This window comes from Triticum aestivum, chromosome 2A (assembly GCF_018294505.1).
Source record: "Triticum aestivum cultivar Chinese Spring chromosome 2A, IWGSC CS RefSeq v2.1, whole genome shotgun sequence".
Lineage (NCBI taxonomy): Eukaryota > Viridiplantae > Streptophyta > Magnoliopsida > Poales > Poaceae > Triticum > Triticum aestivum.
In genome coordinates, this window is record NC_057797.1 from 200,153,324 (window position 1) to 200,169,483 (window position 16,160).

The 16,160-nt window shown below is 41.0% G+C and overlaps 1 protein-coding gene across 1 annotated transcript; it reads left to right on the forward strand.

Moving 5' to 3' along the window:
* Positions 1-9,291: 9,291 nt before the first annotated feature.
* Positions 9,292-15,923, forward strand: LOC123191630 (uncharacterized; the record flags this gene model as incomplete). The annotated part of the gene is given in 8 exon segments (XM_044604292.1): positions 9,292-9,362; positions 12,591-12,783; positions 12,785-13,028; positions 13,125-13,219; positions 13,321-13,383; positions 13,467-13,536; positions 14,238-14,329; positions 15,873-15,923. Coding segments are annotated over 8 exon segments (879 nt in total), but the record flags the coding sequence as incomplete, so codon positions are not given.
* Positions 15,924-16,160: the final 237 nt, after the last annotated feature.

The following is a 16,160-nucleotide window of genomic DNA, read 5'->3' on the forward strand; positions in this document are numbered from 1 at the left end:
ATACCAACTTTATTATTGCCTCTAGGGCATATTTCCTTCAGTCTCCTACTTGCACTAGAGTCAATAATCTAGTTCACATCGTCATGTGATTTAACATCAATAGTTCACATATTTATGTGATTAGTTCACATCTCCATGTGACTAACACCCAAAGGGTTTACTAGAGTCAATAATCTAGTTCACATCGCTATGTGATTTACACCCAAAGAGTGATCATGTTTTTCTTGTGAGAAATTTAGTCAACGGGTCTGCCACATTCAAAGCCGTATGTATTTTTCAAATTTTTTATGTCTACAATACTTTGCACAGAGCTACTCGAGCTAATTGCTCCCACTTTCAATATGTATCTAGATCGAGACTTAGAGTCAGCTAGATCGGTGTGAAAAGCTTGTATCGACGTAACTCTTTACGACGAACTCTTTTATCACCTCCATAATCGAGAAATATTTCCTTAGTCCTCTAAGGATAATTTTGACCACTGTCCAGTGATCTACTCCTAGATCACTATCGTACTCCTTTGCCAAACTCAGGGTAGGGTATACAATAGGTCTGGTACAAAGCATGACATACTCTATAGAACCTATGACCGATGCATAGGGAATGCCTTTTCATTCTCTTTCTATTTTCTTCCGTGGTCGGGTTTTGAGTCTTTACTCAACTTTACACCTTGCAATACAGGCAAGAACTCCTTCTTTGACTGTTCCATTTTGAACTACTTCAAAATCTTGTCAAGGTATGTACTTATTGAAAAAACTTATCAAGTGTCTCGATCTATCTCTATAGATCTTGATGCTCAATGTGTAAGCAACTTCATCGAGGTCTTTCTTTGAAAAACCTTCTTTGAAAAACCTTTTTCAAACACTCCTTTATGCTTTCCAGAAAATTCTACATTATTTCCGATCAACAATATGTCATTCACACATTCTTATCACAAATGTTGTAGTGCTCCCACTCACTTTCTTGTAAATACAGGCTTCACCGCAAGTCTGTATAAAACCATATGCTTTGATCACTTTATCAAAGCATATATTCCAACTCCGAGATGCTTGCACCAGTCCATAGATGGATTGCTGGAGCTTTCTCACTTTGTTAGCACCTTTAGGGTCGACAAAACCTTTAGGTTGCATCATATACAACTCTTCTTTTAAGAAATCCATTCAGGAATGCAGTCTTTACATCCATTTGCCAAATTTCATAATCATAAAATGCGGCAATTGCTAACATGATTCGGACGGACTTAAGCATCGATACGAGTGAGAAAATTTCATCGTAGTCAACACCTTGAACTTGTCAAAAACATTTTGCGACAATTCGAGCTTTCTAGATAGCAACACAACTATCATCGTCCACCTTCCTCTTGAAGATCCATTTATTCTTAATGAATCACCGATCATTGGGCAAGTCAATCAAAGTCCATACTTTGTTCTCATACATGGGTCTCATCTCAGATTTCATGGCCTCAAGCCATTTCGTGGAATCTGGGCTCGTCATCGCTTCCTCATAGTTCATAGGTTCGTCATGGTCTAGTAACATGACTTCCAGAAAGGATTTTCATACCACTCTGGTGCAGACCATACTCTGGTTGTCCTAGGAGGTTCGGTAGTAACTTGATCTGAAGTTTCATGATCATCATCATTAGCTTCCTCATTAATTGGTGTAGAGATCACTAGAACTGATTTCTGTGATGGACTACTTTCCAATTCGGGAGAAGGTACAATTACCTTATCAAGTTCTACATTCCTCCCACTCACTTCTTTTGAGAGAAACTTCTTCTCAAGAAAGGATCCACTCTTTAGCAACAAAGATATTGCCTTTCGGATCTGTGATAGAAGGTGTACCCATCAGTTTCTTTTGGGTATCCTATGAATACACACTTTTCTGATTTAGGTTTGTGCTTATCAGGCTGAAACTTTTTCACATATGCATCACAACCCCAAACTTTAAGAAACGACAGCTTAGGTTTCTAGCCAAACCATAGTTCATACGGTGTCGTCTCAATGGATTAGACGGTGCCCTATATAACGTGAATGTAGCCGTCTCTAATGCATAACCCCAAAATGATAGTGGCAAATCGGTAAGAGACATCATAGATTGCACTATATCCAATAAAGTATGAACACACCATTATATTGTGGTGTTCCAGGTGGCATGAATTTGTGAAACAATTCCACATTGTTTTAGTTGAAGACCAAACTCGTAACTCAAATATTCGTCTCCGCGATCAGATCGTAGAAACTTTATTTTCTTGTTATGAGGTTTTTCCACTTCACTCTGAAATTCTTTGAACTTTTCAAATGTTCCATACTTATGTTTCATCAAGTAGATATACCCATATCTGCTTAAATCATCTGTGAAGGTCAGAAAATAATGATACTTGTCGCGAGCCTTAATATTCATCGGACCACAAACATCAGTATGTATGATTTCCAACAAATCTGTTGCTCGCTCCATTGTTCCGGAGAACGGAGTCTTTAGTCATCTTGCCCATAAGGCATGGTTCGCAAGCACCAAGTGATTCATAATCAAGTGATTCCAAAATCCCATCAGCATGGAGTTTCTTCATGCGCTTTACACCAATATGACCTAAACGGCAGTGCCACAAATAAGTTGCACTATCATTATTAACTTTGCATCTTTTGGTTTCAATATTATGAATATGTGTATCACTATGATCGAGATCCAATGAACCATTTTCATTGGGTGTGTAACCATATAAGGTTTTATTCATGTAAACAGAACAACAATTTATTCTCTTACTTAAATGAATAACCGTATTACAATAAACATGATCAAATAACGATACCCACCGCGAGCCTCAACACTCATCGGACCGCATACATCAGTATGTATTATTTCCAATAAGTCAGTTGCTTGCTCCATTGTTCCGGAGAACGGAGTCTTAGTCATCTTGCCCATGAGGCATGGTTCGCAAGCATCAAGTGATTCAAAATAAAGTGATTCCAAAAGCCCATCAGCATGGAGTTTCTTCATGTGCTTTACACCAATATGACCAAAACGGCAGTGCCACAAATAAGTTGCACTATCATTATTAACTTTGAATCTTTTGGCTTCAATATTATGAATATGTGTATCACTACGATCGAGATCCAACTGAAGGAAATATGCCCTAGAGGCAATAAGGTTGTGACATGAAAATTGATATATTGGAAGCCTATATTTGGATATCGGAAGTGATCTGGGTGAAATCGGGATTTTACCGGAGTACCGAGGGGTTACCGGAACCCCTCGCGGGATTAATGGGTCATAGTGGGCCTTAGTGGAGAAGAGGAGAGGCTGCCAGGGCAGGGCCGCACGCCCCTCCCCCCTAGTCCGAATAGGACAAGGAGAAGGGGCGGCACCCCCCTTTCCTTCCTCTCTCTCTCCTCTTTCCCCCTTCTCCTAATCCAACAAGGAAGGGAGGGAGTCCTACACCCGGTGGGAGTAGGACTCCTCCTGGCACGCCTCCTCCTGGCCGGCCACACCTCCCCCCTTGCTCCTTTATATACGGGGGCAGGGGGCACCCCATAGACACAACAATTGATTTGATCTTTTAGCCATGTGCGGTGCCCCCCTCCACCATAGTCCACCTCGATAATACTGTAGCGGTGCTTAGGCGAAGCCCTGTGTCGATAGAACATCATCATCGTCACCACGCCGTCGTGCTGATGAAACCCTCCCTCAACACTCGGCTGGATCGGAGTTCGAGGGACGTCATCGGGCTGAACGTGTGCTGAACTCGGAGGTGCCGTGTGTTCGGTACTTGATCGGTTGGATCGTGAAGACGTATGACTACATCAACCGCGTTGTGCTAACGCTTCCGCTTTCGGTCTACGAGGGTACGTGGACAACACTCTCCCCTCTCGTTGCTATGCATCACCATGATCTTGCGTGTGCGTAGGAATTTTTTTGAAATTACTATGTTCCCCAACAGTGGCATCCGAGCCAGGTTCTATGCGTAGATGTCATATGCACGAGTAGAACACAAGTGAGTTGTGGGCGATATAAGTCATACTGCTTACCAGCATGTCATACTTTGGTTCGGCGGTATTGTTGGATGAAGCGGCCCGGACCGACATTACGCGTACGCTTACGCGAGACTGGTTCTACCGACCTGCTTTGCACACAGGTGGCTGGAGGGTGTCAGTTTCTCCAACTTTTGTTGAACCGAGTGTGGCTACGCCCGGTCCTTGCGAAGGTTAAAACAGCACCAACTTGACAAACTATCGTTGTGGTTTTGATGCGTAGGTAAGAACGGTTCTTGCTCAGCCCGTATCAGCCACGTAAAACTTGCAACAACAAAGTAGAGGACGTCTAACTTGTTTTTGCAGGGCATGTTGTGATGTGATATGGTCAAGACATGATACTGAATTTTATTGTATGAGATGATCATGTTTTGTAACTGAGTTATCGGCAACTGGCAGGAGACATATGGTTGTCGCTTTTATTGTATGCAATGCAATCGCCCTGTAATGCTTTACTTTATCACTAAGCGGTAGCAATAGTCGTGGAAGCATAAGATTGGCGAGACGACAACGATGCTACGATGAAGATCAAGGTGTCGCGCCGATGATGATGGTGATCATGATGGTGCTTCGGAGATGGAGATCACAAGCACAAGATGATGATGGCCATATCATATCACTTATATTGATTCCATGTGATGTTTATCTTTTATGCATCTTATTTTGCTTTGATTGACGACAGCATTATAAGATGATCTCTCACTAAATTTCAAGATAAAAGTGTTCTCCCTTTGTATGCACCATTGCCAAAGTTCGTCGTGCTGAGACACCACGTGATGATCGGGTGTGATAAGCTCTACGTCCATCTACAACGGGTGCAAGCCAGTTTTTGCACACGCAGAATACTCAGGTTAAACTTGACGAGCCTAGCATATGCAGATATGGCCTCGGAACACTGAGACCGAAAGGTCGAGCGTGAATCATATAGTAGATATGATCAACACAATGATGTTCACCATTGAAAGCTACTCCCTTTCACGTGATGATCGGTTATGGTTTAGTTGTTATGGATCACGTGATCACTTAGAGGATTAGAGGGATGTCTATCTAAGTGGGAGTTCTGAAGTAATATGATTAATTGAACTTAAATTTATCATGAACTTAGTACCTGATAGTATCTTGCTTGTCTATGTTGATTGTAGATAGATGGCCCGTGCTGTTGTTCCATTGAATTTTAATGCGTTCCTTGAGAAAGCAAAGTTGAAAGATGATGGTAGCAATTACATGGACTGGGTCCGTAACTTGAGGATTATCCTCATTGTTGCACAGAAGAATTACATCCTGGAAGCACCGCTGGGTGCCAAGCCTGTTGCAGATCCTGCTTACAACATTAAGAACGTTTGGCAGAGCAAAGCTGATGACTACTCGATAGTTCAGTGTGCCATGCTTTACGGCTTAGAACCGGGACTTCAACGAGGTTTTGAACGTCATGGAGCATATGAGATGTTCCAGGAGTTGAAGTTAATATTTCAAGCAAATGCCCGGATTGAGAGATATGAAGTCTCCAATAAGTTCTATAGCTGCAAGATGGAGGAGAATAGTTCTGTCAGTGAGCATATACTCAAAATGGTTGGGTATCATAATCACTTGACTCAACTGGGAGTTAATCTTCCTATTGATAGTGTCATTTACAGAGTTCCTCAATCACTGCCACCAAGCTACAAAAGCTTCATGATGAACTATAACATGCAAGGGATGGATAAGACGATTCCCGAGCTCTTCGCAATGCTAAAGGTTGCGGAGGTAGAAATCAAGAAGGAGCATCAAGTGTTGATGGTCAATAAGACCACCAGTTTCAAGAAAAAGGGCAAAGGGAAGAAGAAGGGGAACTTCAAGAAGAACAGCAAACAAGTTGCTGCTCAAGAGAAGAAACCCAAGTCTGGACCTAAGCCTGAGACTGAGTGCTTCTACTGCAAGCAGACTGGTCAGTGGAAGCGGAACTGCCCCAAGTATTTGGCGGATAAGAAGGATGGCAAGGTGAACAAAGGTATATGTGATATACATGTTATCGATGTGTACCTTACCAGAGCTCACAGTAGCACCTGGGTATTTGATACTGGTTCTGTTGCTAATATTTGCAACTCAAAATAGGGACTACGGATTAAGCGAACACTGGCCAAGGACGAGGTGACGATGCGCGTGGGAAACGGTTCCAAAGTCGATGCGATCGCCGTCGGCACGCTACCTCTACATCTACCTTCGGGATTATTATTAGACCTAAATAATTGTTATTTGGTGCTAGCGTTGAGCATGAACATTATATCTGGATCTTGTTTGATGTGAGACGGTTATTCATTTAAATCAGAGAATAATGGTTGTTCTATTTATATGAGTAATATCTTTTATGGTCATGCACCCTTGAAGAGTGGTCTATTTTTGATGAATCTCGATAGTAGTGATACACATATTCATAATGTTGAAGCCAAAAGATGCATAATTGATAATGATAGTGCAACTTATTTGTGGCACTGCCATTTAGGTCATATCGGTGTAAAGCGCATGAAGAAACTCCATACTGATGGACTTTTGGAACCACTTGATTATGAGTCACTTGGTACTTGCGAACCGTGCCTCATGGGCAAGATGACTAAAACGCCATTCTCCGGAACCATGGAGCGAGCAACTGATTTATTGGAGATCATACATACTGATGTATGTGGACCAACGAATATTGAGGCTCGCGGCGGGTATCGTTATTTTCTCACCTTCACAGATGATTTAAGCAGATATGGGTATATCTACTTAATGAAACATAAGTCTGAAACATTTGAAAAGTTCAATGAATTTCAGAGTGAAGTTGAAAATCATCGTAAAAAGAAAATAAAGTTTCTACGATCTGATCGTGGAGGAGAATACTTGAGTTACGAGTTTTGTCTACATTCGAAACAATGCGGAAGAGTTTCGCAACTCACGCCACCCGGAACACCACAGCATAATGGTGTGTCCGAACGTTGTAATCGTACTTTACTAGATATGGTGTGATCTATGATGTCTCTTACTGATTTACCGCTATCATTTTGGGGTTATGCTTTAGAGACGACCGCATTCACGTTAAATAGGGCACCATCGAAATCCGTTGAGACGGCGCCTTATGAACTGTGGTTTGGCAAGAAACCAAAGTTGTCGTTTCCTAAAGTTTGGGGCTGCGATGCTTATGTGAAAAAGCTTCAACCTGATAAGATCGAACCCAAATCGGAGAAATGTGTCTTCATAGGATACCCAAAGGAGACTATTGGGTACACCTTCTATCATAGATCTGAAGGCAAGACATTCGTTGCTAAGAATGGATCCTTTCTAAAGACGGAGTTTCTCTCGAAAGAAGTGAGTGGGAGGAAAGTAGAACTTGATGAGGTAACCATACCTGCTCCCTTATTGGAAAGTAGTTCATCACAGAAACCGGTTCCTGTGACATCTATACCAATTAGTGAGGAAGTTAATGATGATGATCATGGAACATCAGATCAAGTTGTTACTGAACCTCATAGGTCAAGCAGAGTAAGATCCGCACGAGAGTGGTACAGTAATCCTTTTCTGGAGGTTATGTTACTAGACCATGACGAACCTACGAACTATGAAGAAGCGATGGTGAGCCCAGATTTCACAAAATGGCTTGAGGCCATGAAATCTGAGATGGGATCCATGTATGAGAACAAAGTGTGGACTTTGGTTGACTTGCCCGTTGATCAGCAAGCCATCGAGACACTACAAGAAATATGTCAACTTATGACCTTCTGTCAGTGACCCTTGAAGAATTGGTCATAAATTTATGACCATTTTAGACCAATTGGTCAAAAGCTGTTCAGGGGGCTCCAAACCCTAAACCATTGCGACCATTTTGGTCAGAAAGGTCGTAATTTCCTTACACGAAATGGTCACAAAGCAAACAGTGCTAGTCTGCTGCCTTATTTCTAGTTGTTAATGACCAATATAGATGGTCATAGCCTTGTAGATTGAGGTGGGTTGTGATGACTAGGCGCCATCTCATCAGTTTTGCCTATGTGTCATGTCCATGTGGCAGTTTTTGCCCTAGGTTGTGAAGCAACCTATATTTCTATCATTCCCAAAATTCCCAAAAAAATCTCATAAATTCTTTGGGGCATATCTTCATCAAATATGTAAAAAATCCTTCCTTGCCTAGTTTAAAACTAATTCAACAATATTCATTTTCCTATTCTGTTCACAACAACACTTTATGAAGGAAGTGCTATTTATATATTCTTGATTGCCCTTGGAATTTTTGGGCACTCTTTCCTATCCAAATCATTACCGCATGACAAAATTCAGCTCCATTTGCCAAGCAAATCTTCCTCGGCAAATTTCCAAAGTTTTTGTCCACCTAGAAGCATTGTGAAGGAAGTACCTTTTTTATATCTCTAAATGACATGAAATTTATAAAGTTCCTTCATATGCCCAAATTATCACCCTCCTCCAAATTGCAGCTAAGTCAAATCATCTATGTGAGCCCAGGTTCAATTTATATTTTATGGCCAAATTGGCACGTTGCAAAGCAAGTGTTATATAGACCCCTCCTATTACCCTCAAACTTTTCGGGCACTCTTCCATACCCAAATCATTACCACATAATAATATTCAGCTCAATTTTCCTAGTAAATCTTTCTCGGGAAATTTCCAAAGTTTTTACCTCGAGAGAAGCTTTGTGAAGTAAGTACTAGCTAGTCTTACCCAAATGATCTGAAAATTTACCAGCGCATGACCATACCTAAGTAACTTACCTACACCAATTTTGAGCTCATTTCATTCATCCAATCTCTCTCACTAGTTTTCCCAAGTTTTTGTCCATAGAAGAGCATTGTGAAGGAAGTACTACTTTGGCATGTCCAAATGGTATCAATTTTCTACAATGCTTTCATATGCCCAAATAACCATCCTCCACAAAATTTCAGCTCACTCCATTCATTATTTTGAGCCCAGCTTCAACATTCATATTTTTGTCCAGCGTGGTACTTTTCAAAGCAAGTACCACCTAGGATCCTATTTTTGAGCTAAAAATTTGTGAAGACATTCTCCTTAGTAGATGATCATCCTCAGCCAAAACTCACGCCCATTGGCCATGTGCATTTCCCGTACTACTAATCAAACACTTGGCTGCTAATTCATGTTTGAGCATCGATCGGTCTCCTCGTGAGAATCTTATGTTGTAATTTTCTTCCTAGCACCAACCTGGGGAGTGCCCAACCCACTAGACATGCCTAGGCCGCCCAGAACACATGGCAACATTACGGTCACGCGGTGACCACGCGACGGGCATGCGAGTTTACGCGCTCTAGAGTTGGGGCCCTCGGCCACCGCCCAAACCTCGACGTATCGCCACCAAACCATGTATTTATGATTAAATATGTCCTTATATAACTATAAATGATTTTTGGAAAAAATAAATAGCAAACTATGAAGCAGCTGCAGTTCAAATTTGACCCGCTTCCAACTGAATCGGCGGAAATTTGTCTTTTTCACGAGAGGTGGATCAAAAAAATTTACACCCAACCATTTTGTCAATTGTGCATTAAATATGGCCTAGTATTTTATAAAAATGATTTGGTCCAATTTTGCAACAATTATTTGGTAGTTCCTTCACAAAAAAACCTCCTTTCGGGCACTCGAAAAATGGAAAATGGTTTTTTCGTCCAACGAAAATGAAAACTTCCTTAGGCAACATTGTTTGCCATTCCAATATGCACCCTTGTGCACAATATGAGATCATTTGAACAAACTATGCCATGAATGTGGCCATAAGATTGATCATCTGGCTTGAAAGCCATTGATCTCCACACGTGATAGCTCGTTTCTGAAAACACTTTTTTAAAATAATTGCCATATTACAAGTTTGTCATTTTCCCTGGGAACTTGGCCACAAATAATGACACAATGCGAAGGTTTCCCAATTTTTTGATTTTTTTTGAATTTTTTATGCCCGTTTCAAAATGCGGTCAAAACAGCGAGAATGACCGTTCCTAGCTAGTGGTTGAATCTTGGGATTTTTTTGGTGTTTCTATGATTAAATAGGTACTTATGTAACTAGAAATGATTTTTGGAAAAAATAAATAGCAAACTATGAGGCAGCTGCAGTTCAAATTTGACCCGCTTCCTGCTGAATCGACGGAAATTTGTCTTTTTCATGAGAGGAGGATCAAAACTTTTTACACCCAACCATTTTGTCAATTGTGCATTAAATATGTTCTAGTATTTTAGAAAATCGAGTTGGTCCAATTTTGCAACAAATATATGGTAGGTCCTTCACAAAAAAACTCATTTCAGGCACTCGGAAAATGGAAAATGTATTTTCCGTGCAAAGAAAATGAAAACTACCTTAGGCAACATTGTTTAGAATTCCAAGATGCACCATTGTGCACAATATGAGATCATTTGAACATACTATGCCATGAATGTGGCCATAAGATTGATCATTTGGCTTGAAAGCCATGAATCTTCACACTAGATAGCTTGTTTCCGAGAACACTTTTTTAAAATAATTGCCGTATTACAAGTTTATTATTTTTCCTGGTAACTTGGTCACATATAATGATGCAATGCGAAGGTTTTCCAATTTTTTGATTTTTTTGAATTTTTTATGCCCGTTTCAAAATGCGGTCAAAACGGCGGGCTTGACCGTTCCTAGCTAGTGGTTGAATCCTGGAATTTTTTTGGTGTTTCTATGATTAAATAGATACTTATGTACCTAGAAATGATTTTCGGAAAAAATAAAGAGCAAACTACGAGGCAGCTACAGTTCAAATTTGACCCGCTTCCAACTGAATCGGCGGAAATTTGTCTTTTTCACCAGAGGTGAATCAAGGCTTTTTACACCCAACCATTGTGTCAATTGTGCATTAAACATGTCCTAGTATTTTATAAAATCGATTTGGTCCATTTTTTACAAATTTGACCCGCTACAGTTCAAATTTGACCCGCTTCCAACTGAATCGACGGGAATTTGTCTTTTTCACGAGAGGTGGATCAAAACTTTTTACACCCACCAATTTGGTCAATTGTGCATTAAATATGTCCTAGTATTTTAGAAAATTGATTTGGTCCAATTTTGCAACAAATATATGGTAGGTTCTTCACAAAAAAACCTCCTTTGGGGCACTCAAAAAATGGAAAATGGTTTTTTCGTCCAAAGAAAATGAGAATTCCCTTAGGCAACATTTTTTGGAATTCCAAGATGCACCATTGTGCACAATATGAGATCATTTGAACAAACTATGCCATGAATGTGGCCATAAGATTGATCATTTGGCTTGAAAGCCATTGATCTCCACACGTGATACCTCGTTTCAGAGAACACTTTTTTAAAATAATTGCCGTATTACAAGTTTATTACTTTTACTGGGAACTTGGCCACATATAATGACACAATGCGAAGGTTTCAGAATTTTTTGAATTTTTTTGAATTTTTTATGCCCGTTTCAAAATGCGGTCAAACCGGCGGGAATGACCGTTCCTAGCTAGTGGTTGAATCTTGGAAACCTTGTGATGTTTCTCTGATTAAATAGATACTTATATACCTAGAAATTATTTTTGAAAAAAATAAAGAGCAAACTACAAGGCAGCTACAGTTCAAATTTGACCCGCTTCCAGCTGAATCGGCGAACATTTGTCTTTTTCATGAGAGGTGGATCAAAACTTTTTACACCCAACCATTTGGTCAATTGTGCATTAAATATGGCCTAGTATTTTAGAAAATGATTTGGTCCAATTTTGCAACAAATATTTGGCAGGTCCTTCACAAAAAAGCCTCTTTTCGGGCACTTGAAAAATGAAAAATAAATTTTCCGTGCAAAGAAAATGAAAACATTCTTAGGTAACATTGTTTGCCATTCCAAGATGCACCATTGTGCTCAATATAAGATCATTTCTTTGAATTTTTCATGTGAAAAAGTAGAAGAAAAACAAAAGAATGTCGAGGTACATGCTTTTTTGAAACACAATTTGTCTTTTTGATGAGAGGTGGATCGAAAGCATTTTACATCTAAAGATTTGGTCAACTGTACATAAAATGTTGTCTTATAGTTTTGGAAAATGGAGTGGTGCTGTAAACATTTTTTTGCACTCCGAAAATAGAAAATGATTCCCCCCCTAAAAACTCATTTCTCATAACAATTTTTAAAAGATATTTGTCTTATTCCAATTCCAAGTTTGTTAGTTTTCATAAAAACTATGTCACATTTGGTGACACAATGAAAATGTTTCTTTTTGAATTTCTCATATCATAAAATTGTTTATATGATTCAACACCTTTTTTTGAAAAAATATGGCCCAACACCTTATTTTTAGTCGATTACGACCAATTTAGAAGGTCATAACGTCTACTGGGTTCTGATTGGTCCATGGACATGTCACACGGATCGTGCTCAAACACCGTCGGATGCTCTCGGATCTGACGGCAGCCCTTTCTCCCTCACCCCCTCCCCATCTTTGTCTCAAAAAAAGAAAAGAGAAAACTCCCTCATCCTCTCACCCCACGAACCCTAGCGCTCCCTCTCCCCCATACCTACCCTCGTCTCCCACATCGGCGCCGCCACCCCGCCGATCCCATCCCTCCCGATTCAGATCCGACCCCGCCGCCCGCGCCCGCGCGCCACCACCCGCTCCTCGTCGCCTCCCGGAGGACGTCCGCCGCTCTTCCTCCGCCTGTCCCGGAGGCCTCAGTCGGCGCCCTCCGCCGCAGGGCCGCCGCGCTCGTCCCACCCTCGGCGCCGCACCTCCACCGCCATCTCCGCTGGGTCCTCGCTGACACCTCCGCCCCTTCCCCGTCCAGCACGCCGCTCGGGAACAAGCACTGGAAGGACCTGGTGGTCACTGTCCGGGACGGCATGGTCATCCCGTGGCCCGAGACGGAGGCCGTCGTGGACATGGTTGCCACCACCGACTGCGAGTGGGGGTCCTGGTCCTCTCCCTCGTTGTCCTCGGCGGCGGCATCACGGCTTGGCGCCATCGCCGTGCCCTGCGTCGACGTCTCGATCAGCTTCACGGATCACCGTCTTCACGGTACACACACACACATGTCTGAAATCCACAGTCAATGGTTTGGTGTACGCGCTGACTACTGAGTCATGAGCCATGCGTGTGGTTGTGCTTGTGCAGAGGTTGGTCGAAGAGGGCTAGAGTTCATGCCGTTCCTGCTGTCCCTGTATGTGTTCCTCTTCGGCACCTCCTGGTTCATCTTCGACCTCATCCTGGTGAGATTTCCATCCAACCCTCCCCGTCCCCATGGTGCTCTTTCTAGTTAGTACTCGTCCGAGAGAGTTGCAGTACCAACCGTTAGTTCTTGGTATATCAGGTGGCCAAGATTGTAGCTGATGAGATGAATAACTACCTCTTGTTTGAGCACACTCTGCAAATTGTGCCTGTCCCACTGGAGAAAATATGGAGCTAAATTGAGCCAAGATTGTACCTCTTGTTAGTTATTGGAGCTAAATTGGTCAGTTTGAAAATACTGGAGCTAAAGAGGATGATTATTGGGTAGTTAGTCCAGTTTTATTGAGATTAAATATGTGTGAGTTAGCTGTGAGATGCACAATTTTGTATTGTGATTTTTGGAACCCTGCTGTTTAGATGCGGTTTTGTTGTCCTTTTGAACGGTTGGTACCCCATATTTGTTCTATAGCTGTATTTACTATAGAGTGTAGACTCGTGGCATGTACTCTGACAAAATATTTGAAGGGTTAAATAATGCTGAAATGCCCTGCTATAGTGTAGCTCTACTGATGATGCAGATTGATAGATCTTTTATGCTTGTGTTCGGTTTGATGCCATGTCGACTTGCTTGCTTAATCATGAAGTAAATTGCTCGGTGCAGTTATTTTCTCTTAAGATTTTTGTAGTGTATGTCATCTAAATAAAACTGCAGGCAGTGATCTTCTTGTATGAGTATATATTTCTGCATTGCATGTTGTTTTTGTGAAAATATGATGATTACTTCCTAGGTACTGCACATTTTGTTTAGCTTGAGGTTTTGTATGCACTAGTATTACTCTATTTAGCTTGAGGTTTGAAGCTCTAGTATGCTTAGAGTGACCAGTTTCATTAGTCTCTTAATCGACAAGTTAACTGGACTATTTTACTGTATTTCTGTCATACTCCTTTCATTTATTTAGTGACTGTAGACTGGGAAAATGCCATGTGTACCTTAATCCTTGTGGTTCTCATTTGTTCCCGGTTTGGTGAGCTTGCCCTGAGGTCTGTGGCTGCGTGCAGGGACCAGGCCCATGGTGGTGAGGGACTATTACGACATGCTCGGCGTGAAGAAGGACGCCGGCCAGGGTGAGATCAAGAAGGCGTATTACGCGGTATGGCTCGCTACAATTGGGTCTGGCACTTATATTGTAATCTTTGGCTTGTCTAAGACTGAACTTGAAGGCTGCTTGTGGGTAGTAATTTTACTTGGTAGATGCTCAAGGCCAAAAACACGCACATTATGTACTAAATGTGGTCGCGTATGTCAGGACTCATACATTGTTAAAATGGAGGCTTGGGAAGAACTATTTTCTTTGTAGTAATAAGTCAGGAGTTGTTTGTTGCTTCAGTAGGGTGTCATACATTATAATCATCAGCTCATGTCATCTGGGATCAAACATAGCTTTGAATTTACAAGAGTAAAGATTTATGTGAGAAGTACAAACCATGTTCAATTTTAACTAGTACAAAAATTATGCCCCTTCTATAGTGATACATTCTGTACTACACTGTTGCTTCCGTTTGCTTGCTTGATTACCTCTATAAGGCGGCTTCGTTTTGTTCTTCTTCTTCATGTGCTACTTGCAGCATCAAGGGGATCTTCGACCGCTACCAACAGGCCACCGGGACCAGCCTGTGGACCGAGCAGTATGAGGTTGGCTGCTGCTTCTCTATCTTGCCTCCATCCATCTTTTTCTTTAGCTGTATCACTTTCTCCTTTCTTTGATGTGGCTGATTTGATTCGGTTTGATATCATCTAGATCTGACTAGTTTGTACTTAGTCACTAGTGATGCACTGCTCTTTTTCCTTGTGATGCTCGAGTACTGAAGAAACTTGGGTAATATGCATTGGTCTTTTGCTTATGCTCTTGTGAGTTTGGCAAGTGATTGTATGGGGAGTAGATGTAGTGTGTGCTTATGCTCTTCTGATATTTGCAGGAGTAGTACATTCTTGGGACATGTTTTAAATCAATAATGTTCCTCATTGTGTTAAATCAAGCCTTGCAGAATACAATATACACACTAGATTGTTTCTGAACGTGTTAAATCAACAATGTGTATGTGTTATTGTATCCTAGTAATTTTGTTGTGTCACTGTATCCCAGTAAGGCAAGATGCTTGTTATACTCATGTTCCTGATGATATTGGTGTGGACTCAATTTGGTTATTTCTTCTAGTTCTGCTACTAGTTGCTATGTACTCCTAGTGTTGTAGTTGTTGTGTAGTAATACAGAAATATTAATGCTCAAATATGATGATCTGGCCTGCAGCGCACCTACAGTTTTCATTTGGTTATTTCTTCTAGTTCTGCTACTAGTTGCTATGTACTCCTAGTGTTGTAGTTGTTGTGTAGTAATACAGAAATATTAATGCTCAAATATGATGATCTGGCCTGCAGCGCACCTACAGTTTTCATTTCTATGATCAATTTAGAGATTTGCACATGTCAGTATATTGCATACTAAAAAAATCCTAGCTAGTGAGAACATTTTAGGCACTCCATGAACGCATACTAGTTAGTGTTAGTCATACTATTTATGTACATCTCATTTGCTGTCAATTCTTGCTTATAAGTTATTGGATCCCTCATTGGCTACTGTTTGATGTTCTGTACACATTCTTATTCTTATATGTTCATTCTTGTTTTTTGCACAGGTGAAGTGCGAATCCAAGTTCGAAGCTCTGAAGCATATCAACAAAGACTAGCATATTATGTGTTGTAAATGTAGGCAGTAGTAGGCTTATCCGGGCTGTAGTATACTGTAACATTTGTAATAGACTAATGTCGTGTTGTTTTGGACGAATTTCATTTGCTATTTGGATTGTTTGAAATAATGATTGTGTATGTGATTTGAATACCCGTCAAATGGAAACCTGACAAGTTATAATGGTTGTTTGACAGATTTTGAAATTTTTGATGCGTGGGATCAATTTTGTGATAGG